This window comes from Callionymus lyra, chromosome 2 (assembly GCF_982586985.1).
Source record: "Callionymus lyra chromosome 2, fCalLyr1.hap1.1, whole genome shotgun sequence".
Lineage (NCBI taxonomy): Eukaryota > Metazoa > Chordata > Actinopteri > Syngnathiformes > Callionymidae > Callionymus > Callionymus lyra.
In genome coordinates this window covers 25,977,775-26,003,328 of record NC_141819.1, presented here as the reverse complement: position 1 = coordinate 26,003,328, position 25,554 = coordinate 25,977,775, and the positions used below count along the sequence as shown (strand labels likewise).

The 25,554-nt window shown below is 36.3% G+C and overlaps 2 protein-coding genes across 3 annotated transcripts in view; one reads left to right on the top strand and one right to left on the bottom strand.

Annotated features, from left to right (window-relative positions):
* Nucleotides 1-1,314: 1,314 nt before the first annotated feature.
* Nucleotides 1,315-3,467, bottom strand: LOC148086153 (somatostatin receptor type 2). The gene has a single exon (XM_087782873.1). The coding sequence runs from the start codon at nucleotides 3,135-3,137 to the stop codon at nucleotides 2,136-2,138; it is 1,002 nt and encodes a 333-aa protein (XP_087638999.1). The 5' UTR covers nucleotides 3,138-3,467; the 3' UTR covers nucleotides 1,315-2,135.
* A 4,086-nt stretch (nucleotides 3,468-7,553) lies between these two features.
* slc39a11 (solute carrier family 39, member 11) overlaps nucleotides 7,554-25,554 on the top strand; it is a 66,634-nt gene continuing 48,633 nt past the window's right edge. For both annotated transcript variants that reach the window (XM_087784351.1, XM_087784349.1), the window contains exons 1-4: nucleotides 7,554-7,610; nucleotides 8,903-9,020; nucleotides 10,659-10,697; nucleotides 21,685-21,843. In XM_087784351.1, coding sequence (XP_087640477.1) covers nucleotides 8,913-9,020; nucleotides 10,659-10,697; nucleotides 21,685-21,843 — 306 coding nt within the window. In that variant the 5' untranslated portion in view covers nucleotides 7,554-7,610; nucleotides 8,903-8,912. The remainder of the gene's footprint in view (nucleotides 7,611-8,902; nucleotides 9,021-10,658; nucleotides 10,698-21,684; nucleotides 21,844-25,554) is intronic.

Here is a 25,554-nt window from a genome sequence, read left to right as displayed (position 1 = left end):
TCAGAAAGCTCTTACTTGAGCTAACTTTTTTAAATTGTATTTTTTACTTTTTTCTGGTCCACTCCCCAAAAACTATATGAATTGAACTGTGTCTTTCATTACATATTGCATTTAATCACTTTCTTGAAGTGTCATTTATTACATTTACTGTACCAAACCATGACCACCGACTGACTGGCCATGTGATAGACATGTGACAATCATGTAAATGCCAAAGGATGACATAAAAAAAAATTAATTGGAAATCCAAATAATCCTGACATCTCTAAAAGAGAGTAGATTTTAAATTCCAGGGGATTATAGGATTTATGATGGAAAGTAATGGAAATAATTGAACTTATTATTGTTTAATATGTAATAAATAAGGTGTCAATTTCATGATTTATGAATCTGAAGTTAGTTATTCTCCTTCACTGTAGATCAGAACAGGAGCTCATGCTCAGGCTCGATGATTTAACATGATTGATTTTGACATTAGACAGACAGGAAGACTCATGGACAGCCTCCCAGCAGCTGGTGAAGATCCGTCAGGTGATAGTCAATTTTAACATCACGGAGCAGTGGATAAATGCGTGGCACTTGTTGATGACATTTCCACTTCAAATAGTCTGAATTCACCTTCATTTTATCATCATTGTTGAGCAGCCGGACATTGAAAAATGTCAGGTATTCAAACGGTCATATTAATCCGTCACTCATCCTTGCACTTGACACCACATCTTGCCTATTCAATCGTCTGTCTTCCTCCCTTCTTAGTCGTTATTCATCTATTAACTGTCTGTCATCTGAATTGCTAAACCTGTCAGTCACTGACATCTTTGCCTGTACCAGCCCATCTGTCTCTCTTTTCAAACTAGAATCAATTGTGTGTGTGTCAGACGTATCAATTACATGAAATGTTATTTATATCTGCCATCAGTCTATCGACCATCTTCCACGCAATTACGCTCTGTTCCCATGTCCGTCTCTGTCTGTACATGAGTGGTCTGTCGCTTCCCTGTTTAAATCCATATCCACTCGTCTGTGAAGAGTTATGGTTATGATCTTTCAACGAATCATAATGTCTGTATTACATGGACAGAGTTTATGAAAGTGAATAAATAGAGGTTGAAATCTATATAGTGTGTCTGAAAAAAACTGCGGTGATCAAGTGTTTGTTATGATCGGAATCGAAGAGCAGACATCGATGCATAAGAAATGTTTATTTCAAATATAAGAGTATGCAAAATAACAGCACATAATATTAAACAAAATGAACATTGCTAACATCTGATCAGTTATTATAATAGCAGCCCAGTTGCTCCATCACCCTCACCACCAGTTGGAAATATTTGTTCCATTTTTCTTATTTATATGAATGTTTTATTCAAATTATATTTCCTCACAAGCATCGTCTTTTAACTCATACCTTCAAGTTTGTATTCAATTTAATTTCCTAATGAATATTTTTGATTGACATCCTTGCAAATGTTACCGCTAGCTTGAAGCTCTTGTTAGTATTTAAATTCCCCCTGAAGGCATTTTTGTGAGAGCAGGTGGAAGCAGTGAGAGAAATCCCAGTTATTAAAAAGAAGCAATGCTCCGGGTCATGGGTCTGTATTTTGGGGGAAAAGATTGTAAGAATTATGTTTGTTGGACATTTAGAGCAGAAGGTTATTAGTGAGTTTGATTGGCAGCCGGATATCTGTCGCTTTTCACATGACATTGTTGCTAAAAAATAATAGAAAACATAATCACTGTGCACCTAATAAATAAGCTTCAAAGCATTAATATAGTAAAAAAAATTATTTACTCATCATTTCTATTTTTTAATTGGCATGAATGTTGATACTGCAGTTTACGTGTATGTATGTGTATGTGTTAAACAATATAAGTGTAACCAGTATAACAATTGAAGCCCATACATAGATGACACAAATCATTTTTTTTTAAATGTTATTAGGATCAGATCTGATTATGTAAATCATATATTAATAATAACAATAACAATAATACATCGTACTGATACAGAGCTTAAAGTTCACTCTCCTGCCCAAGACACTGTAGTATTGCTTGGATTCACTTGAGAGTCCTTGAAAAAAGTACATTAAGTAGTTCAAAAAAAAAAACTTTATACAAAATGATCCGTCTCTCCTCTACGGCAACATGGTGACGTCAGGCTCGCTCGTGTCGTTCAGGTCGTACCCTTCCGTGTCACATTGCAAGTTGGGGGATATTTTTCCGGCAGAACAAAGCAGGCTGTGAAAGTATCTCCCGAAGGTGTCGGAGAAGCAGGTGTAGAGAATGGGATTAGCACAGCTCCACGAATACGACAAGAGCACCACGACCTCGAAGGCCCTGGCAAAGTTCTCCACCAGCTCGGTTTGATAAAGGGAGCAGAAGTTGAGGGCGTAAAAGGGCAGCCAGCAGATGCCGAACACGAGCACCACAGAAACGACCATTTTGGTGACTTGACGCTCCACCCGGTGGTTGCCGCCGGTCGTGGCCTGAAGTCGCTTGGATCTGAGCGTCAGCAGCAGCGACGAGTAGAATGCAGTCATGATGGTGAAAGGTAACGCGAAACCCATGACGAACGTGTAGGACAACACGCCGAGCCACCAGGTGTCCGAGGCCAGGTCGGGTATGCACAGCCCTCGCTCCGCGGAGAAGTGAAGCGCCATGGGAAGGATGGTGAGGAGGGAGAAGAGCCACAGGAACGCCGACACTATCTTGGCACAGCGTGGCGTTCGCCAGCGGGCGAATCTGACCGGGTTGGACAGCGCCATGTAGCGGTCGATGCTCATCACCGTCAGGCAGAAGATGCTGGTGAACTGGTTGATGCCGTCGAGCACCATCACCACCTTGCACACCAGGTCACCGAACATCCAGTGGTTCTGGAAGTTCTGGGTGGCGATGAAAGGCAGACCCACCATGAACAGTCCGTCCGCCAGGGCCAGGTTGAAGATGTACACGGTGGTGGCCGATGACATCTTGTCCAGTTTCAAAATGGCAACGATGACCAGGGAGTTTCCGGCGAGTCCCAAAACGCACACCACAAGATACAAGATGGCCATGGTGACCCCGAATCCATCGATAGTGTCCTGAATGTCAGGGTCCATTTGAGTCTGATTGTAGTCTGTGAATAAGGAGGCGTCCATCGTGCGGAAAAGAAAAACAGCAACGGCGATCTCCGGCAGGTCGTTCCTTCAATTCTGTCTGCAGGACATTTTTAAAAAAACCTGTGATTCCTGCCGCAAAAAAAACGCAACTTCAACCTCAAGAATCAGATAAAAAAAGGAAAAAGAAATACCCTTAAAGGCCTCAAGAAATGCCAAACTTCAGCTCCTCAGCTTCCCATACCAATTGTTTTCTTCTTAAGTATATTCCTTTGAAGAATGTTCCTGTCTGATGCTGACTCACGCACTTTGAAGACGGTCAGTGATGCACAGAAGTGTGGAAACGAACACGCTGGTCAACTCTGACTTCTGCCTGAGTACTCTCCTTCCCCGGGAGCCTTTATGTCCCCCCCACCACCCCCCACAACCACCAATAGGTTGTGTCTGCCACTGTGTGTGTGTGTGTGTGGGCGTGTGTGGGCGTGCGGGTGTGAGTGTGTGTTTATCAGTCTCAGGAGACTATGATAAACTCCAGCTTGACTCCCCCCACACTCCCTGTTGTAACGCTGTTTCCAAGGTAAAGACAGGCCCCATCTGCTGCAATACTTTTGTTTTCATAACTTTCTCTCTCCAGGCTTTTTTCGCGTCCTCCCAGCGTCTGTTTACTTCACCTCCCCTTGCATTCATCTATTTCGTCTTCCCCCTTGGCTTCCCTCCATTTCTTTCTCCTGCGCTCCGTCAAAGTCAGCAGGGGGGGGTCGCGCCGCTTAACCTCAACGCACACGGAGACGGATAATGAGCCTAGTTTGTCACTTGGGCCACCTACCTTCAGGAAGCCTAGTTAAAAAAAAAAGTTAATTATCCTGGCGTGAAATCGAGTAAATCGTTGGAATGGATTGACATATTTAACTAAAGAGCTACAATGAAGATCAGTAATTCAACAAGTAGTACCGAGAGCTGACCTGAAACCTCAATTCCATTCCACTCCTTACATGATTCCTGAGGATTAATAAATCGAATAAAACTCAACAAAAAAACAACTATTTTTAAAAGATATCTTTGAAAGCGTCTGATCATTTGAGAAGTTCATTTATAGGTTGACAGTGAGCGTATTTTAAGACACACTGCTTCTACTCGTGGCATCAAAGGAAAGTTGATCTGGTCTGGTTCATCCTTAGATACCTCGGGGCGAAATGGGCAAAAACAACTTGAATTTAAGCACTTTTCTTGGTATTTATTGTGATTGTAATTGTTAAGTCAAAATCAGAATCGGAAACTTTTATTGTAAACACAACATAGTTATTTTTTTGGATTGATAGTACAGAATTAAATAATTAAATACAATAACACACAAAATAAGCAACATTAGAGCTTTGGGTACAAATGTAAGTAAGTAAGTAAGTAATTTTTATTTGTATAGCGCTTTTCGAGACCAGGGTCAAAAAGCGCTTAAACAATCAAAACAATATTCAATAAAGTTTATACTTTAAAGGTCAAGATAAAACTGATAACACAACAGGAGTTCCAGAAAATCAAGGAAAAGCCTGAACAAATAAAAACGTCTTAAGATGTTTCTTAAAGGAGTCAGTAGATCCATCAAGCGCAAAGAGAGAAGAAGATCGTTAATCCAGTGTGTTTAAATATTTTTAGAGGTTTTCATTCGTAAACGAATGCTACAATGCTTTGTTTTTCGTGGTCGAGGTTCAAATTGACCATGGAATGCATGTGTATACTTCTCATGTTGGTCTTGTTTTTCTTAAGGTGATGAATGGGAACAAAGGGGGGAGACATGAGGGAGCGGTGGACGGGGAAATGGGAACATTTGGGGAGGGAAAAGGGACGGGGTATGCTAAGGATGCGAGTTGGCAGAGATTAAAGACCATGTATGAGCAATGACCTCTGTGCTGTTGCCACTCCGACACGCATAGTTGGAATACCCCTGACACTTCTCCAGCAATCCTCAAAAGCCTCTTTTCTGAGGCTTTTTCAGAGTTTATCTAATTCCAAAGACACTTAACCTTATCAGAGAGCTCATTCTTCAGTCAGAGAAGATTTCCTGTGAGATTTACGGAGACCATCATTTGGCCCAGCTCTTAACTGGTTTCAATTAACTGAAAAAATGCCTTTGTAGTCTAAACTCCTGATTAGGTAAAGGCTTCACTTCCCCCGGGAGACTTCCTAGACTCGAGTCTCCAACTCCCATAAAAAAACATCACTCAAAACACTTTGTGTCACGGTGCTAAATTCAGAGACGGTTGACAGCCTCGCTTTTTCAAAAGCAATATTTCACAGCAGTGTTCTGGATGATGTTCAAGCATCGTTTTCCACTTGAAGGGAATTTGAAAGTTCATCGGTTGGTTCTTGTGTGTTTGTTAAAGACGGCGATGGTTTTGCACATCCAGAGAAAACAATTGTTTCTGATTCCTAAGCAGAGCTTTTCAAGGTATCGTGGATGTACTCCCTTAACTGCCTAAATGTGTATTTCCAGGACATATTTAACTGGCTAACTGAGGATTAAGTACCTAACGGAATGTTCCTAATAAGCTCAAAAACAGGGGCTAAAAAATCTCTATTGGATTGATATCAGTATCTATTCAAGCCAAGTGAACTTCCTGACATGTTCCAGACAGATTAGTACGCAGGAATACTTAGATACAGTCGGTGGGGGGCAGTAAAGAGATCAGCTCAATTCGTACTAAGGGTAGGAAAAAAAGATAAAAGACCAAACATTACCCTACACCTGCACCCCTGAGTCGAGGTGGTTCATTTTGCTTTTCGTCAAATCCTGACGCTACATTGGCATGAAATTAATGACTTGGCAATGTTTCCAATCTTCTTTTGTGAGCCTGAGCAAATGGTCTCTTTCATGATAAAAGGGCACTGCTGTGGTTTTGTTCTGTTATCTGCCCTTCTGACGTCTCAAAATGATATGAATAGACATCTTTATTATTGAAAATAAAGCAGGAAGAGTTTTAGGTTATATGGATTTATCATAAAAATAAATCAAGGAAGGTCCTTTTGATTCTAATTTGCTATCTGGATTGAACAATTTGTCAAGGACATTTATATGTAAATGTTGTCAAGCTTTTTTATCAAATTAGCATGAGATAAAAAAAGGTTTTGAGATCTCATTTTAATTGCAAGTATCTGTTGCCTGTAGCAATGACTCGGTCTTCGAGATTTACCACTTTTGTAACTAATAAGCAATTTGACAGCTTAAATATATCTAAAGAGGCTTCTCAGGAAATGTCCAACATTTCACAAACTCTCCAATACTATTCAACCATTTTTATCCAGAACTAATATATATGTATTTCACCAAGAAAATATTATCAACCTTTCCCTTGAGTTTCTTTGCTGGTAATTATTTTTGTGCTGGACAACTGTCTATTCCTCCAATATATTTGATGGTGTTTTTGATGGTGACTTATTTTGGCTGGAAAGGGAAATTTTGAAGCAAGTTGCCAATTACTTAATTGACTTTAAGATAAGATTAAATAAGATATTTCTTTATTCTTCCTACATTGGGGAAATTTGAATTGTCATAGCAAAAAAGATTAAACATGCGCATTCGATTAAACAGTACACATATAAAAAATAAGGATAACAAATAAATAAATCAGAATTAGTATTGTTATACATTTGGGAACATTTGGGCATTTTAGTGAGCTCATTAAATCGACCACAAATGGAAAATGCTTCTTATCAATGAGTAAATAATAGAAACTACAATCATAATAACTACTCGTGTTTTTGCACTCAGAGATCAGATAAGAGAGCTGTAATGTGTTGCAAGCCATTATCAGAATCAGGAACCTGTATTTCCTGTGTTGTCAACACAACATAGTGGTTTCTTTTTTTTGTGGTGGCAGTTGAGAATTAAAAACAAATGGAATAAGATAATACACAGAATAAGCAATATAAAAACACAACCAAGCACATAGCCATTCTGTGATGCTTCAAATTAGTATTGGTTATCCTTAATGTACTCTAATATTAATACGTGAATTCGCTCTTCCGGAAAACCTTAATTTATTTTATGTTTTTATTTCTATTTATTTTAAATAATGGAAAAAAAATAGTGGTGCTCAAAAAATGGTCAACATACGTAATATCAACGAACAAGCAGAGCATTTTCTATGTGGATAATGTGGTGTTAAGGGACTATGTTTGTTAAACGCTTGTTTATTTGTGACTACATCACTACAGATCACTACAGATAACACAAATATCCAATTCCAAAAAAAAATAAAATCAGGGGATAATTAAAATCAGGAGAATTAAAAGCCAAACTGATATAATATATTTATAACATGATATATTTGGTATGAATGTTAAATTAAATGATATTAAATCATCGCGGTTACCTGAAGTCTGAATACGACTTTAATACGTGACGTCAACTCAATTGACCAATGGCCTGCGAGGAAGGGCGGGGCTTAAGGTGTCAGACAGAGACACGTGTCCCGGGAAGCAGGAAGTAAATACACGGGATCAGGAGCAGAGCTGCAACAAGTGAGTAGAACAATAATGGCTGAGAATCATAAACGGCAGAATTAAACTCACTCACTTATTCTTGGTTACAGTTTATAGAATGTAAAGGTTGTCTAGTGGTAATTTCGGTTTCTTTTTGTAACACCCGACGATGCTTTAATCTCTCTGTGTTTGAATGAAAGATCCATTTAACCTGAACTTGGTGTTAAAATCGTTCGAATATTCAACTCCACATGTGAACTGCACCATTTATCTGTTTATGTTTATCCAACCGAGCGTTTACTGAATGCAATATGTAAAGAAATATATTTTTAAAATACTAAACTCAACCCATATTTATTTTACTTGAACTGAAACTTAGCTCAGGATAATGTACAAACATTTATTGTAATGTTATTATGTTATGAATTCAGTTGTAGGTTCAGTTGTTTAAACTGTTCCTTAATGTGACTCGGGTATTCTCTCTATTATAGGCTCTTTTCAGGCTGTTGCTCCTAAGTTTTGGAACGATCTTCCTCTCTCTTTGCGCTTGATGGAGTCTACTGACTCCTTTAAGAAACACCTTAAGACGTTTCTATTTGTTCAGGCTTTTCCTTGAATTTCTCGAACTCCTGTGTTGTTCTCAGTATTATCTTGATCTTTAAAGTATGTACTTTTTTGAGTATTGTTTTGATTGTCTAAGCGCTTTGTGACCCTGGTTTCGAAAAGCGCTATATAAATAAATATTACTTACTTACTTACATATAGTTCCAGCAGCAATAATCCATCCATCCAAACAAACATCCATTAAATAAATGCATGTAAAACAGTCAAATAAAGAAATACTATCAAATAAAAACATATACAAAGACATGAAGAAATAATTTGAAAGTTGCCAAGAAAAAGTAAAAAGATCATGTCAAGCATGAGGGAGAGATCTGTTGTAACATCTAATGGCGGAAGGAACCAAGGATGTCTTAAAACATTATGTTCCACTATGTGGTTAGATCTTATACTAATACAATGGTATATCTGTCATGATACAAACTTTTGATTCACTGAGACTTTAAATGCTTTATTTAATGTCGATGAGAAATAAATAAAGATGAATGTTTTATTGGAAACTAGTAACCATGTTCAATACTTGGGAGTTCATATGTATTTAAAAATCCAGGATGTTAAAACCCTGAGCAAACAGGATTCCGAGTCTCCTCTGTGTGCATACACAAAGCAGTTGTTGGCCAATTGATGAGCACTTAAGGCGTGACTGAGTGAAGTGTCTGAAATATAGTCGTCTCTCTTGTATGACTCGAATGACTCTCTTCCTGGTTCAGGACTGGCACCATGATAGAAGGCTACAGTCCAGTCACCCAAGCCCTGCTGGGGACCTTGTTCACCTGGGGTCTGACTGCTGCTGGAGCGGCCTTGGTGTTTGTCTTTTCCAGTCGGCAGGTAACACATCTTTATATACAGTACACACAAATTAAATGTTAGTAAAGTGAGTTAGAATCAGAGCCAGAAATAAAAACGGTACCATTAACAATATTTGAAGTAATATCTGATAAGCATAAAATACAGGGAAATTTTGCAAACAATTTCTAGCAGACATTAAAGGGCAACTAATGCGTTGATTTAAGTGTGTCTTAAATAACATGGACCTTTATTGTATCATCAGAATGTGTCTGTTTGTACAAAACTCTCTTTTCATTGAAATATATACATTAAAAAATTTGCTACTGAAAACACTTAGATTTTCCTTAAATCCCAGAAGCCTCCACCTCTAAAGGAGTCGTTCTATAAACAAAGCGGGCGTGATTAAAGCTGGCTGGAAGAGGAGTGAAGCCATTATTACGTGATAATGGACTCCACTCTCGTAACCTCTTGTTCACCCAGATTTCAGACAAATGGAAACTTTATAAATTAATAAGTTCAAAACATGGTCATGATGAGAGACTTACTGCATCTTGGAGAGGAAGACTTCAACATTTGAAACATGTGAGTGAGTCAGGAGAGTTGGGTTTACCCATTAATTGCCCTTTAAGGAGAAAGAAAACATTACTTTAACTAGAATGGTGAAAACGCCTAAAATATATATTAGGGAGTTAGCAAATTACCCATATGAATTGGAAATCGATTGCTAATCTTTTTTTAAACTTATCACAATGAAGGTTAACGATATCAAATGTTTATGATTTAATTTAGGATCATTTATAATGTAAAATGTATACTTTAAACAAGGAACAAGGAACATCTCTAGGCAACTGAAGCAGGTCAACTGGACTTGGTTTTTGTCTGTGTCTGCGGGCTAGTCAGACTTGCTAGTCTCTTGAACTGATGAAGCCACTTGGATAAGAAACATCTTCACAGACAAAAACCAAGTCCAGTTGACCTGATTCAGTTGCCTAGAGATGCCTTTGACCTGGAAAAATGCACTGAATCGTACCAAATCAATCCAATCGTTATCTAATTGTTTGTTTTTTAAAATGTATTGTTCCTGAATTGTTTCGTACCTCATGTATACGCATCGAATCGTCTTATTTTGGAGAGATGCACACCCTTAATGTATATATGAAACAATTTCCAACATGATAATATTAGTTAATAATTATTAATAAGATTGGTATTTTACATTCAAAATTATCATCTATTTTACTTACACTATTCTGAGTAACCTATAATCTTCAGTACGTTTTTTAATAAGTGTTTTGAATGTTCATTTATTTCTACTTTTTAATCTAAATCTGCTGATTTAACATTTTAGAGTTGCGTGTCCATAACTTTATTTTGTTTGAGCACTCAACTTCATCAATAATTGTACATCTATATCGCCTCCGTCATCATCAGGGCTGGATACTAAACATCAATAACTTAACCAAAGTATATATTTTCTCTTATGAAAGCCGTTAATATCTAAAGTATATCAATAAAGTGATTGATTCTGTGAACTTAATTCTTATTGTTTATGTCACTTAAGGCAGAACTATGCGATAATACTATACAAGGGCTCGGCTTAACGGTCTAATGTTGAAGTTATTTTTAGGGTATTGTTTTGTTTTTAACTCATTTCCTCGATTCCTCTGCCGATTTCAGAAGCGCATTTTGGATGGAAGTCTAGGCTTTGCAGCTGGGGTGAGTCATTCTTCTTTCAAATTGGAACATTTCTGTTGACATTTGTTAGTTTAGCGAAAGGTTTGATATCAGCTGCTGCTGCCTCGTTGGAAGGAAATAACAACAAAATATCTAAAAGGGCATTCTGCTGTTAAATAGTACATCTAAAATCTGATTTGTCTTTTTAATTAAATTTCTCCACTTTGTGTAGAAGCTGCACCTCATTACTGATATTTATGAGGATGAATCAGCGACTCAGCTCTACAATTGCTTTTGATTATGTTGGAAAACATCTATTCTTAAAAGTTAAGGATTTGTAAAATCTTAATTATAGTATCCAAGCATAATTAAGTCTGTTTTTTCTCTGAGTCATGCAAAACAAAGTTATATTCACACATTTGTTTTCAATAACATTTTTAATAAGAATTTACACAAATAGGAATCTAATCTAATCGTTTAACTTTTTTAAGATTCTTTTATTTTTATGATTATTCTAACATAACAATGTTCTTAATGGACTAAAAAATAACATGATCAAAGTCACAAAGTCAAACTGACGTTTTCCTCTTTCAAAAAAGTTAATTTAATTGAACCGTTTTATCCGTAACCATTCCTTTTTCATGAGAGAAACTGATCTAATTGGCTTCAATATCTTTAATATGAAACAACTCTGCCAAACACAGTCTAATTAGATGCTTTTTAATGGTTGGTTTTAGAAAAAGCAGAGGGAATTAAATGTCCTCTAAAACTGAGACCAACTGCCTCTGTGTTGTCCTCAGAGCACTGACCCCTGAATTATTGATATGGGAGGGTTTTTATATTCTTAACTGAATCTTAAATGTGTTCCACTTCTGTCTTTTCCTGAATCCACAAATTAAATTGAAACTTAACTATCTTTCTTAAGGTTATTTATTTGCTGTGTTTATATTAGTATTAAGTTTGTTTGACAAAATGTCAAATGATATTTTTAGGCAAACCGATCCGTCGTTCTAGTTGTAAGTGGAAGTTGGATTGGTGGAGAGCTGTACCATCAGCGTTCAAAATAGATGGATAGATAGCTAGATATGTAGATGTATAAATAAACTTTATTGATCCCTCTCGAGATCTTCTTTCGGGAATTTGTTTGTCCAGCACAGAGCAACATAGACAATAGATTCATAAAACAAGAACAAATTGCAATAAAAAGAAAGTGCAAGATGACACAATAGAAATCGAAAGTTTAAAAAAAATAACAAAGAAAAACTATACTAAGATTAACATAGAATATAATCATCTTTTCGCTCCACTCCTGCCCCCAAACTCAGAATTAAACAATATAATAACACAAGGAAAGAATGGTCCCTGAGTCTATTAATGTACCCATGCAGTCTACAATTTGCAGATTGATCTTCAAGATTGCTGAATAAAAATTAAACAACCTGCAATTTGCATAAGTCTAAAAATCAAATCGGGTACATTGAAAAAGCTGCGATCCACACATCCGATCCAAGCAGTTTAATAACTTTATTTGCGTTGACGTCACGTGCCAGCGCTGGTGAAGCAGCTGCTGCTGACAACAGAGCTAACAACAGCGGGTCTGCAGCAGTGTTGCTGTGAGCAGATGTTTGGAGAGAAAAAATCGATAATAAGATGAAACACCACTAACTTTACTAAGTATCTAGAGAAGCATCACAACAAAAACAAAAAATATCAAAAGATTGGAGAAAACGAGAAAGACGAAACAAATGTTCTTGTTAGTGTTAATGTTCATCTTCATCATTGGTATCTGTCCCAATCTAATAAAAAGAGAGTCAAATTTTAATTCCACAAACTTCAGGATCAATGATGACGCAACAATACATATATTTTATACATTAAGTTTAGTTTAGTCATAACACCGTTAAACGCTTTACTTGCTTTTAAATCATTTTGATCACTGATGTGATGATTGAGTGTTTCTTGTATTAAAATTGTCATCAAGACCTCTGTGCTCTAGAGTCTAAGGTTCTTCTATTCATGCACACCTTTTGTAAATCAGATTTGGACTAGTTTATTGGATTTGTTTAGATAATTTCTGTTTTTATAATAAGTGATTATACTTAGTGCTTCTTTTATTTACATCTATTCTCAAAAAATTATTGATTTTAAAGCAGGGAAGACTGCAAGAATATTTTTATTTGACTTGTTTATGTATATAATACTTGTTTAAGTGTTATTATTATTCAGTTTTGGACTTTTTGTGTTCACTTAATAATCTTGCATGGACATTTGCAGGGTTGTTTGCACTTTGTTCCACATTGTCACCCTTGGTATTTTGTTTCACCAACTTTTCAACTTCACAGACCGTCTATGTATTCTTCAGGTTATAGGGAAACAACGTTTACAATTTACCTTTTTATTATATCTTTTTTGTTCTCAAAATGCTGATGAACATTAAACTATTTATTTGAATAAATACAAACTTTGTAATTCTACATGTTATTATTGTCTCTATACCTTTATTAGTATCTTGTGTGTAAGGAGGATGTGTGATGGTGTGATGACTAGTTCATTTACAATTGGTTGATATACTAGTTGTAGTAACATAAGAGAGAGGGGGATGAAAGACCAGTGGAGGTATCAGGGAATGATAACTTGGCTGCAGAGGAGGATCTGTGAACACTGAAATATAAAGTAGAGTGAGAGAATAAAGATGATAATGTTATGGGTTACAAAGCTGGATATGTAAAGTATAAGGTTTAAAATGTTGTATTATGGGGGTTTGTGTATTTGCAGAAATCATTTTCAAATTGCAGAACACATTTTTGACACTGCACAACACTGAAAGAAAGTATTTCTACCTCTGACCATGTAAAAGATATAGTATTTAATATGATTCGATCCTTGACACTTTATGTTGCTCTAAGGGTTGAATTTACAGTTTTCTAATTTTATAGTAAACGCTACAATCATTTTCGCTCAGATAAAGTGTGTCAGTGTGGACAAACGGTGAAAATGAACTGTTAAATATGATAATGTCATTGGACTCTTGAGACAAGCTCAAGCTTCCAGTTGAGACCTGCATATTTTAGAAATAAATGGCATTAATTAAATATAATTTTGAAAATGTTCTTTTATTTGTCTGTATAAAAAAAGCTGGAATAGAACACACTCCTGCTGTGTGCAGCATGTTGTTGAACAGTTTTTCCACGCATGAATAAAATCAGTTTCAAAGAGTCCAGCAGCTGTTTAATAATGTGTGGAGGGTTATATGTGCTTGATTGCCCAGATGAAGATATATATATATGGCCTGGGTGCACAAGAGAGACAGATGTGATCCTGTGGAACTTGGAATTATATCAACACATATATTTCTATTGGAACGCCAATATTCTCAATGACAATAATCAAGCGCTACAGTTCAAATCTGCAGTTTTGCACTTTGTTTGATTGAGGATTTGTGAGCGTTCCGCTGTTGTCATCGTGCATACGGATGTTTGTTAAGATAATAAGTACCACGAGAATGGCCAATTGTATCACTCTTAAGTGCTCAGTACAGAAACTTAGCTGTTGACCTTGTTGTTGGAGAATCCATTTGGACATTTCTGGTGACTTCAATTGAATCGACGTGAATTGGATCATTATCGTTAAGCATTACAGCAGAAATGGAGAGTGACACGGAGCATAAAAGAAAAGATACACACACACATATATACACTACCGTTCAAAAGTTTGGGGTCACCCAGAAAATTTTGTGTTTTCCATGAAAAGTCACACTTATTTACCACCATGAGTTGTAAAATGAATAGAAAATATAGTCAAGACATTGACAAGGTTAGAAATAATGATTTTTATTTGAAATAATATTTTTTTTTCCTTCAAACTTTGCTTTCGTCAAAGAATCCTCTATTTGCAGCAATTACAGCATTGCAGACCTTGGGCATTCTAGCTGTTAATTTGTTGAGGTAATCAGGAGAAATTTCACCCCATGCTTCTAGAAGCCCCTCCCACAAGTTGGATTGGCTGGATGGGCACTTCTTGCGTACCATATGGTCAAGCTGCTCCCACAACAGCTCAATGGGGTTTAGATCTGGTGACTGCGCTGGCCACTCCATTACAGATAGAATACCAGCTGCCTGCTTCTTCTCTAAATAGTTCTTGCACAACTTGGAGGTGTGCTTTGGGTCATTGTCCTGTTGTAGGATGAAATTGGCTCCAATCAAGCGCTGTCCACAGGGTATGGCATGGCGTTGCAAAATGGAGTGATAGCCTTCCTTATTTAGAATCCCTTTAACCCTGAACAAATCTCCCACCTTACCAGCACCAAAGCAACCCCAGACCATCACGTTACCCCCACCATGCTTGACAGATGGCGTCAGGCACTCTTCCAGCATCTTTCCAGTTGTTTTGCGTCTCACAAATGTTCTTCTATGTGATCCAAACACCTCAAACTTCGATTCGTCCGTCCATAACACTTTTTTCCAATCTACCTCTGTCTAATGTCTGTGTTCTTTTGCCCATATTAATCTTTTTCTTTTATTGGCCAGTCTCAGATATGGCTTTTTCTTTGCCACTCTGCCCTGAAGGCCAGCAGCCCGGAGTCGCCTCTTCACTGTAGATGTTGACACTGGCGTTTTGCGGGTACTATTTAATGAAGCTGCAAGTTGAGGACCTGTGAGGCGTCTATTTCTCAAACTAGAGACTCTTATGTACTTATCTTCTTGCTGAGTTGTGCAGCGGGGCCTCCCACTTCTCTTTCTACTCTGGTTAGAGCCTGTTTGTGCTGTTCTCTGAAGGGAATAGTACACACCGTTGTAGGAAATCTTCAGTTTCTTGGCAATTTCTCGCATGGAATAGCCTTTATTTCTAAGAACAAGAATAGACTGTCAAGTTTCACATGAAAGTTCTCTTCTTCTGGCCATTTTGAGCGTTTAATCGTCCCTACAAATGTGATGCTCCAGATACTCAACTAGCTCAAAGGAAGGTCAGTTTTATAGCTTCTCTAACCAGCTAAACTGTTTTCAGCTGTGCTAACATAATTGCACAAGGGTTTTCTAATCATCCATTAGCCTTCTGACCCAATGAGCAAACACATTGTACCATTAGAACACTGGAGTGATAGTTGCTGGAAATGGGCCTCTATACACCTATGTAGATATTGCACCGAAAAACAGACATTTGCAGCTAGAATAGTCATTTACCACATTAGCAATGTATAGATTAGTTTAAACTTAGATTAGTTTAAAGCACTGTTTTTTTAAACAGTGCTTTTCTTTCAAAAATAAGGAAATTTCTAAGTATATATATATATATATATATATATATATATATATATATATATATATATATAATTTGGATGCAGATAGGCCATACAAACAAGGATCTTCCCAAGAACACAAAGGACCAAAATTGTTTAATAGTTACAAAATCTCTATCTCTATATCTATTGTTAGAGTCTCAATCTTCTTTTTATTATCTCTATGTTTGACCTTCAACAAACACTCCAATCAAATTCCTTTGCTTCATTATCACTTAAATAAATGTTGTCATCCATTATCTTTGATCATAATTTAAAGAAGTAGAAAAGAAGATTTAAGAAAGAAGAATATAAACAAAAAAAGTTTAAAAAAGAGTGCAATAAATATGAACGTTCACATTTTTCAAATGAAATATCTAAAGTTGCATGAAGGAAAGTTGAAATCTTGCAACAAGCAGTGAATTAACCCTTTTATTCTGAGGGAAACTGACAGATATTGAAAAGGTAAAATAAAGTTTCATTTTGGAATGAAAACTATTATTGCTGATATTACACTTATTACACAATTTGATTCAATATTTTTGCTATTTTTGCTTATAATTAAGACTCTCTTACTACTCTTAATAGAAGGTGGAGTTTTCATTTCAGACTTTCAGATGAAACTGCTGATTCAAAGTGCAGTGCATGTTCTTATGTGCCAGAACGCTGGGTGTGTTATTCAAGATGTGTTATTAAAACCCACAATGAGAGGATTTCTCCATGAGGTGAGATATTTCACAGTCTGCAGCCCACGTTGGTACAAAAGATTTTATTTTTTGTTGTGAACGTGAGTTTGAAAAATGTGACCGTTTCAATTATCTAAGATAGTAGAGCAGAATGGATAAAGTTAAAGTTTTAGTAAGTTTTAGTGGAGCGTGCTTGTCCATGTCAAGATTATTAAATGAGAAATTAAAGACTGTATGTAGACACTGTCCAAGTTAGTTCAGGCGAATAATTGTCCTACATGGTCTCGATATGAAATTCTGAAAAGCATGAAAATTATAATTAAAAGGCCTAATGACTATATCTCATAAGTATAGTATAACTTGCTATACTAAAGTGAACTGACTCACTCACATGTTTCAAATGTTGAAGTCTTCCTCCTCAAGATGCAGTAAGTCTCTCATCATGACCATGTTTTTAACTTATCACTTAATAAAGTTCTCCCCCTATTGAAATCTTGGCGAATGAGAGGTTACAAGAGCGGAGTACATAAAGACGTAATAACAGTCTTCGCTCCTCCTCCAGCCAACTGAAATCACGCCCTGCTTTGTTTACACAACAAGTCCCCTGGAGGTGGATACTTCTAGGATTGATGACGCGTGGTGGCAAACCTTGATGTTTGACCAATCACAGCAGAGTGGGTGTGGTTATGGTAAACATCAGTTAATCTCCAGAAAAACCAAAGTGTTTCCAGTGGGTGTGGTTTAAGAACATTTTCTTATGTAAATATTTCAATGAAACATTTTTACAAACAGAAACATACTGATGAGTACAATAGAGGTCCAAGATCTGTTTAATACACACTTAAATCAACACATTAGTTGCCCTTTAAAAAAATAAAATAATAATAATATATATATAGGAGAAGGCAGTGGCTGTTATTATGAAATAAATATGGCCAATTGTTTATTGCTAATTTTACCTGACTTCTATATCATGATTAAAAGTTCAATCATGGTGCACTCTACAGTCAATACAGTATACTATCACATTTGTGATGTTTGATTTCCTTTTCTTTTATGTCACTGCTTCACGTTGAGACATTGAGACCATTTTATTGCCATATTTTTTAGCTGTTTGTTGACGCTGTTTTCTTGTTTATACATCGTTTTGTACCTGTCGGTCTCTCTTTGTATCCGAGTTTCCCTTTATGTTTTCCTTGTAGCCACTTCTCACGTAGACAAGTTAACTCTCTGCAAGTATGAATAATTTGTGTCAATTGTGTCCTTCTGTGGTTCGCTTGTTATCGACTTAGCATTTATTTTAGAGTGCAGCTCATTTTGGATGTGTCAGATTGTTAGAGAGAAATGCTGTTCTGAACCAGTTAGAGCTGCTCTGTTGTGAACCGCTGCTGTTTTTGAGCTCAAAGGTTTTGGAAGTGATCAAATGTTTTGTCTAAATGAGGATAAAACGAGGTTAATGTTCTCTTTGGTAATGATTTTTCGAGTCATCCCTTTAGTTCCGTTTAGGAAGGCAGCAAGCTGTTAATTAATTCCGGAGTTTAAATGCTTTTCCTTATTTTCTGTATTGGCGAAAAAGAAGAAGTATTTTTCTCCGGGAATAGCTACTCACGTTGTGCCTCTGGGTCATGTAGAGAATAGAAAACCATTAATCTTATGGATAACTCATTTTATTTCATGTCATTTTCACGTTTTTTTTACCCATCCTTTTTAAAAATGTATCACCCGATACGTTTGGTTTTTGCACTCTCTTGTATTTAATATTAAGGAATTCCCAATAATAATGTATAAAAAACTCATTATTCAATTATTATTCAACTATACACTTCCTGATTCAACACAAACTATTCTCAGTGGGGCAACACGTTTCCGTGACAGCAATAAGTCCTTAAGGGGTAAGTGGGTTACGAGGTTATTGACTTTAATTTAGGCTGTCAGTTGGTATTTTCAGTATAACAAAGCCGGTGCGTGTCCCAAGAGGGAGTTCAGATGAACAAGTACGGGTAAATTCATGCAAAGATGATGATGAAGAGAATATCTTCTTACTTGAGTACTCGATAATAAATTCATTATGTATTGTTTAAGACCCACAAGACCTGAACCGTCACTCATGTACAAATGAGGAGATTGATGAAGGTGCTCTTGAATACAACAAAGGAAAAGGTAGTAATCTCGCTCTTTTCTATTTTTTTGCATGTAAATGTTTTTCGGATACTACCGCTACGGTTTATAAGTGCCATTGGAATATTAAATTGCTTTAACGTTTCAAATTTTGAATCGTATTTTTTAATTAAAATTAGTTTTTTTATTTAAGCGTTTCATTTTTGGGGATAATTTAATTGGATGATTACTTTATTAAAAAGCTGAATTCCAATTTTTTTTAAATAATGTAATCCAATATTTTGTATATTGAAAGATTCAAGGTTTTTTCTTTTAATAAAATTGAAAATTAAGACATTTTTTGTTACACATGCTATATATTTTCAATCCAACAATCCAAAAATAACTTTTATGAATTTAATTTTGTTTTAATTTGTGTCCTTTTAAATAAAAAATAAAAATGTTGGTATAATAGTGGCACCATCTTTAGCTGAACATTTGACAGAGTAACTTCATACTCTTTTGGTATTGTCTGGTAGTATTGGATAGAATTATTTTTTTTAAACTTTCAGAATATACATTTTTTCATCTAAATATTAAAAGATATGTCAACGCTTAAAAAAAAGCTTAAACAATATCCATTTAAAAAAACCAACATTACATTCAACTCAGTATTCTGATGGCACTGATACACTTCCATATACCTGTTCAGAGGAACATGTGTGAAGAAAACTTTTAATGTGAATCTTATGTAACACAATAATTTCCCACATTCATAGCCTTGGTTATATGTTTTCTTTGTTTTGCTCATATCTGAGCTGAAGTGATGCGAGACCATGTTGTATCATAATAATGGAGTTCAATGCAATGTTTTTCTTCAAGTAAGGGATTCTAGATCCTTGTCTGTAGTTTAATAAAATTGGAACATTTTTCAAATGCTTTGCAGGATAAAAGTGGCTTCTTCACCTCTAAACTGAAAAGATTTGAAGGGTCATTGCAGTCGCCCACAATCACGCCTCCAGTCAGGGACTAGATTGAAGATGTAGTTCACAGCTAGTAGATGTGGTGCCATCTTTAGTCTGCAGGTGCGTGACTTGATCAGACTGCACTCAAAAAGATTTCATAAATGGGATTCAATAAGTTGTGACTTCAAATTCAAAAGGTATGTGACCAGACTGTTAACTAGAGTTCCACGTGGCAAGCAAATTTAAAACAGTCACTCAAACACACCGTTTTCTTCAATAATCAACTAAAATGTACTTTGGTTGCTGCAAATTATTCAAATGCTCCAACAGATTTAACCTTCTGTGAAAAATACATCTTCAATCATTGCAGGGGACTGGCTCGAAATAATGAACAGTGTGTGAAAGAGCCATGAGAAAAAAGTTATCTGTATGGCTTTGGAGGCGAGATCTTGCGGAAGATTCTAAATAAATCAAAATCAAATGCATCTTTTATTTAGGATGAAACCTGATAATTTACCACCGTCATAGAAATACCTGCATCTACACAAGTCAGAGTTGTAAATCCGACTGGATTCTCCACTGACTTTGACGCTCTTGTCAGGTTTTCTTTGATCTTTTTTGCCCTACTTTTGGTACCTCACGAGTACAAAGAGAGTTTAGAATTGTTCCAGTGCTCTGCTTGTTGCCCAGAGTAAGGGAATCTACATTGCAGACAGAATTGTTTTGATCATTTTGTGATGCCTGTCTGAGTGAAAGTTAAAGAAAAAAAAGATAGACGTTGATGGAAGGAGAAACTGTGGCGTGGAAGGAAATCTTATTTCATATACATTTGATGGGTTTGTTGGATTGGTTTCTGGATCGAGTCAATTTTTCATGAACCCTGTTTTCTATTGCCCTCTTCAGTTTTTAAGATGGGATTCAATTGCAACGCTGACAAAAGTCAATGCTGTGTAATGCTGACAAGCCGACTAATATCTGATGGCTGAACGGCTTGTTCAAAAGCATTATTTCACACAGAAGCAGAATCGCAGAGTTAGCAAGTGGGAGCTGTGTGTTCCAGATACCAGTTTCAGGTTGAAGGACCAATTTGGCAAGTCACTTTAAGTTTTGTCAGTGCTGGTTCCTCAGTGTTTCCCTAATGAAACATCTGAATTGTCCCATTTTCAGCATAGTTTTCAGCAACCGATAATGGTAAAATGGAAGTTGAAAGACATGTCTTCCCTGTTATTGGCTTTCTGTTGGGTTTATGCCTCCATTCACGTTATTGTTGTTGCTTTCAAGGGACTTTTGTCATACTGGTCAATACCAAAAAAAACACTTTTTGTCCATTTTGACCTCAGTCTCAGGGGCGTTGATTCCTCCGCCAGCCTCTTCAAACTCAGACGAAAAAAGGCATGAATGAGAGCTGCCCACACACCGAAAGACTAAAAGAAATATAAGAGTGTACATTGAGTAAGATCCAAGTCAAAACTAAAAAGTCAATACTAAATTGGTAACTTTTTCATGGACAGGCGGGAAACGTGTTTTTAGTTTTTTAATATTTTTAGAAATTAGCATAGACACTTCAGCTTTACCATATATAATGTATCTTGTCATAATAAGTTTCAAAAAGTTTCATTGTTGCAATTCAAAATGTTGTGGATTTTTACTAACTCTTAAAAATATCGTTATTTTGTATGTTTGACTGTGTGTGTTCTTGTGTTTGTGTGCCTGCTTGTTTTTGTGTGTATGACAAACGACAACAAATCAATTTTCAGTTTACCTTAAATATTTGTCACACACACATCTTAAAATCTTAGCTTAACATTGATAAGTTTGAAATACTTAATATAATGAAAGTGTTGCTGTCATAGTGTCTAAATTAATTGATATGGTGAAATGTAATGCCTTGTTTTGCACTAATTCAGTTGCAAAATCCACCTTGCAGTGATATATATTTTTCTATTTTGTTATAGGGAAATCGGATTATGCTTACTTGTTGTTCTTTCTTTCCTATCCTAACTCAGGTGATGTTGGCTGCTTCCTATTGGTCACTACTCGCACCAGCGATTGACATGGCAGAGGATTCTGGGAAGTACGGCTCATTTGCTTTCGTGCCTGTAGCTGTGGGTTTCACACTCGGAGCAGCCTTTGTTTACGTTGCTGACGTGACCATGCCCTTGTTGGTAAGAAAGAAATCACATTTTTGAGCAGGGTTTGAACCCCAATGGGTTAATTCACTGATTTGGTTCTGGATGTTACACAGAATCAAGCCCCTTATGAACAGAAACCGTTAGTTCCATTTTAGTTGTAGGCCTAATCCCTCTTTCTTTCATTCTTGTTTTTTGCTCTGATATTTTAATTCTCAAGTTTTCAATAACTTAGACAAGTTTTTTGGCATTTTGCAAAATAAAAACATTAAAGCTAATTTGTCATGTGACCTGTCGCATAACAAATTATGTGTGGAACTGTCGAACCATGCAGCTTTTATATTTTATTTCTCACTTTTATAACTAGAAAAAAGATTATAAAAAATGAATATACTCGTCCAGCTTCCGAGATTTACATATCTTTGTGCACTTCAAAGATGGACTATGTCATTCTGGGAATTCTTGGAAAATGCCCTTTGATGTTCTGCCAATGAGGTCTGAATCAAAGTGGATGAAGTCTTTTGTACACAGCATGTTATTGTTGTGTTATTTACAACTGGCCTGACACTTGATCTGCTTCCAATAAAGTCCACATCACAACTGAATTATTGCCAAAGGCAAAACAATTCAGTGTCTGCTCAGTACTAGGAACTGACCAAGGATGCATGCTTTTGCTTCAGGGTTGAAATAAATCCAGGGGCTACGACTTCACGGTTTCCTGAATGTTGCATCAGTGATCCAAGGGTACACAGGCCTTGGAACCAAAGTCATAGTTTTGTATGTAGTACACAGATGTTTCAAAAACATGCACAGAGAGGGACACAAGACGGACAAATTCGGACCACGATGAATTGAGTAATTCTGTCTGGGGACAAGGACAGAGTCTTATTATTGGAAAAGTTAACTTAACTTCGTTACCTTGTCTCCAAAAAGTTCTATCAGATTTTGTGAAAATGTTTAGAATTAATGTCCTTTCTCATAGCAATGATTTTTTATATTGGTCGATTGTTTTTTTTTTGACGTTCTATATGATTTATACTTCAATTATTTGATGTTAATTGTACTTCCACTGATGGGACGTTTTGGATTGATCAGGTTGATTTTGATTTAAGAAAAAAGAAAACCTCATATTATTTTTTGTAATTGATATTTGTTTCTTAATAGTCAGAGGATATATTTTCATATGAAATTCATTATTGGTGGCGAATGGTTGATGAGGTTGGGCTCTGTCAGCTTTAAAGGTCAGAAGTCTGGTCGAATCTTTTGCAGTGGCATAGGGTGGCATTAGGAAACAAGCCTTGTCACCCCTGCTGCTTCCCCAATTTGCTTTCCAAAATGATTTAATTTAGTCTATGTTACCACCCTTGAAAAGTTCCTGCCACCCCATAAATATTTTTCTATACCCGTCCCTCAGAGAAGATTATTTACAGTGAATGATTGATCAAATTATTCAGCGACTGCTTTGCTCTTCCAGAAACATTTACACCCAATAAATCTCAACCTTTCTTTTGTGATTCGTAACAATACAGCTCTCTCAATGACCAGTACCCTTGTGCAACAATAACTGATAAAAAGAATTGTCTAAAGGCATTGGAAAAGCTATCAGAAAGCAAGACATTCATTTATAGCTTAAGTGCTGCAGTGTCTTGTCTGTTACCAGGACTCAGCTTCCCATTCAAACACACCCTAGAAACAGCAAACAGTGATGATGCCATGTTCCGGGATCTGTTCATTGTTGCAACCGTCTATCTACTATTGCCCCGAGAGTTTATGTGAACAACAAATCGCCCTTGATATACAGCTCTTCATGACGCAATGGTTTATCTGCCTGTTTTTCATGTCCTTGATTCACAATCTGTGAATTCATTCTGTTTATGTCGCAAACATGAAAAAATGCATATATATCTAAATTATTGCTGACAGATTCAATGGTTGTCCTTAAAAGTATTTATTGTGTGTCTGTTTTATTATAGATTGGCGCAAATATTGAAAAGATACATTCAGAAGCAATGGTTGTACTTAAGAAAACTGCAACTATCAGGGTAGATCCATTATAAAAATCTGCCCTTTTATTCTATTTGAAATGACTTCATCCTAATCTATTAAAGCTGTTTCAAAATATTGGTGGTAATTTGGACTCAAATATTATAAATTGTTGACTTCATTGACTTCTCGGAGGTAAAAGCTTTTATTTAGTTTTTCAATTATAGAGTTAATAATGTTTTCATTGGTTTGCAATCCATGGCATTAAGGGGATCTTTTGGCATTTAAGTGTGAAGAGTCAAGGGAGTATGAGGTTCGGCTTCATTGCTTTTGGGAAGTAGATAAACCACATACTGACAGTTACTACCGAGTCACACAACCATTGAGGAACACAATTTGCAAATGATTTTATCTGCCTTACTTGACTGCAAAAGTAAAATATTACCATTTATGAAGTTGCTACTTTAATTGCTTGTATTCAGTTGAAATTTGAATATAATTGGAAATATTAGACTCGCATGTAAATGGCAGGACACCCAATCAATTCAACTATGTCCTCGAAATTAAACCTCATACTGTTGAACAGTTATTTAAATGATCTAAAACCTTTGGAAAACTGCTCATATTTAAGTCTTAATTGGGTAATTTGACATGACATGTTCCACATTACCATGTCAGACTCTACATCACACTAATCTATGATCGGGCAGATTTTATTCTATATTTATATTTTAGTGCAACTGATTAATTCATGCCTGAAACGCTTTTACATTACTCTTGAGTTCTGTCAGCTCCCATTATCCCCTCCAGGTGTTGCCTGTCATTCTCTCTAACTGTGCTCCCAGTATTAAGCATTTATTTCTCCTTAACTATTCTTCTATAACTGATCCAGTGTTTGTTGAGGAGCCAGTAAAAGTGGAACCAGCAGCTGTCTAAACACCGATTACACCCCCCCGTTTGTGACCCCCCCATTGTCTTCCCGGTTGATTTTGTGCTAGCCACAACTCGACATTTCCCAAAAGCACCATGACACCAAGACAGAAATGGCAGAGGAAAGAGAGCAGAGGGAATCGGGATGGAGCAAGAACATCAATTATTATGACTATGGATATATAGATAGATAAAAGACGAAAGGGATCAATTATCCATCTATTTTAATAATAATTTATATATTTTATATTTAGTTTATATTATATATATATATATATATAATTTAATATAAAAAATCTACCTGTTTAACTTGTGTTAGCGGAATATAGCCTATTTTATGATACAGCATTTGGCTGAATCTTTAGCACACATGCTCTTTAAAAACTCCATTTAAAAGGATTCACGTCTAATATATTCATCAGCAACAGTGCCAGCTTGTAAATTTTTTCTCACTCAAGCACCTGCTCAATGTGAGCGGGTTTAATGCTTCTCTGAACTGTCATTATTGTCCTCTGCCCTGTAATTGTTCCTAAGTGTCGTGGCTACCAGCACTACCTACTCATCAACAAGCACAGGTGCAAGTGAGCAGCCGCCATTCTTCTCTGTTTTTAAATTCTACTCAACTAGAAAAAATGACCCTCATAAAACTGATATCTTACCTTAGTAAATGTTCAACAATTTGATGCTCACCCATCATTTTTGTCGATGCGTTGGACAAATACTTTTTATTTGGCAACAAAATGCATGCAGTGGATGCATTTCTTGAGTTCTTACTTAAGCACATTTTTATGTTATGCAAACAAAGAGCAAATGATGATTAGGTTGGAAAGTACG

Bases quoted from the DNA above. Each gene is read 5' to 3' on its own strand.
- LOC148086153 (XM_087782873.1), bottom strand. From the start codon at position 3,137: ATGGACGCCTCCTTATTCACAGACTACAATCAGACTCAAATGGACCCT.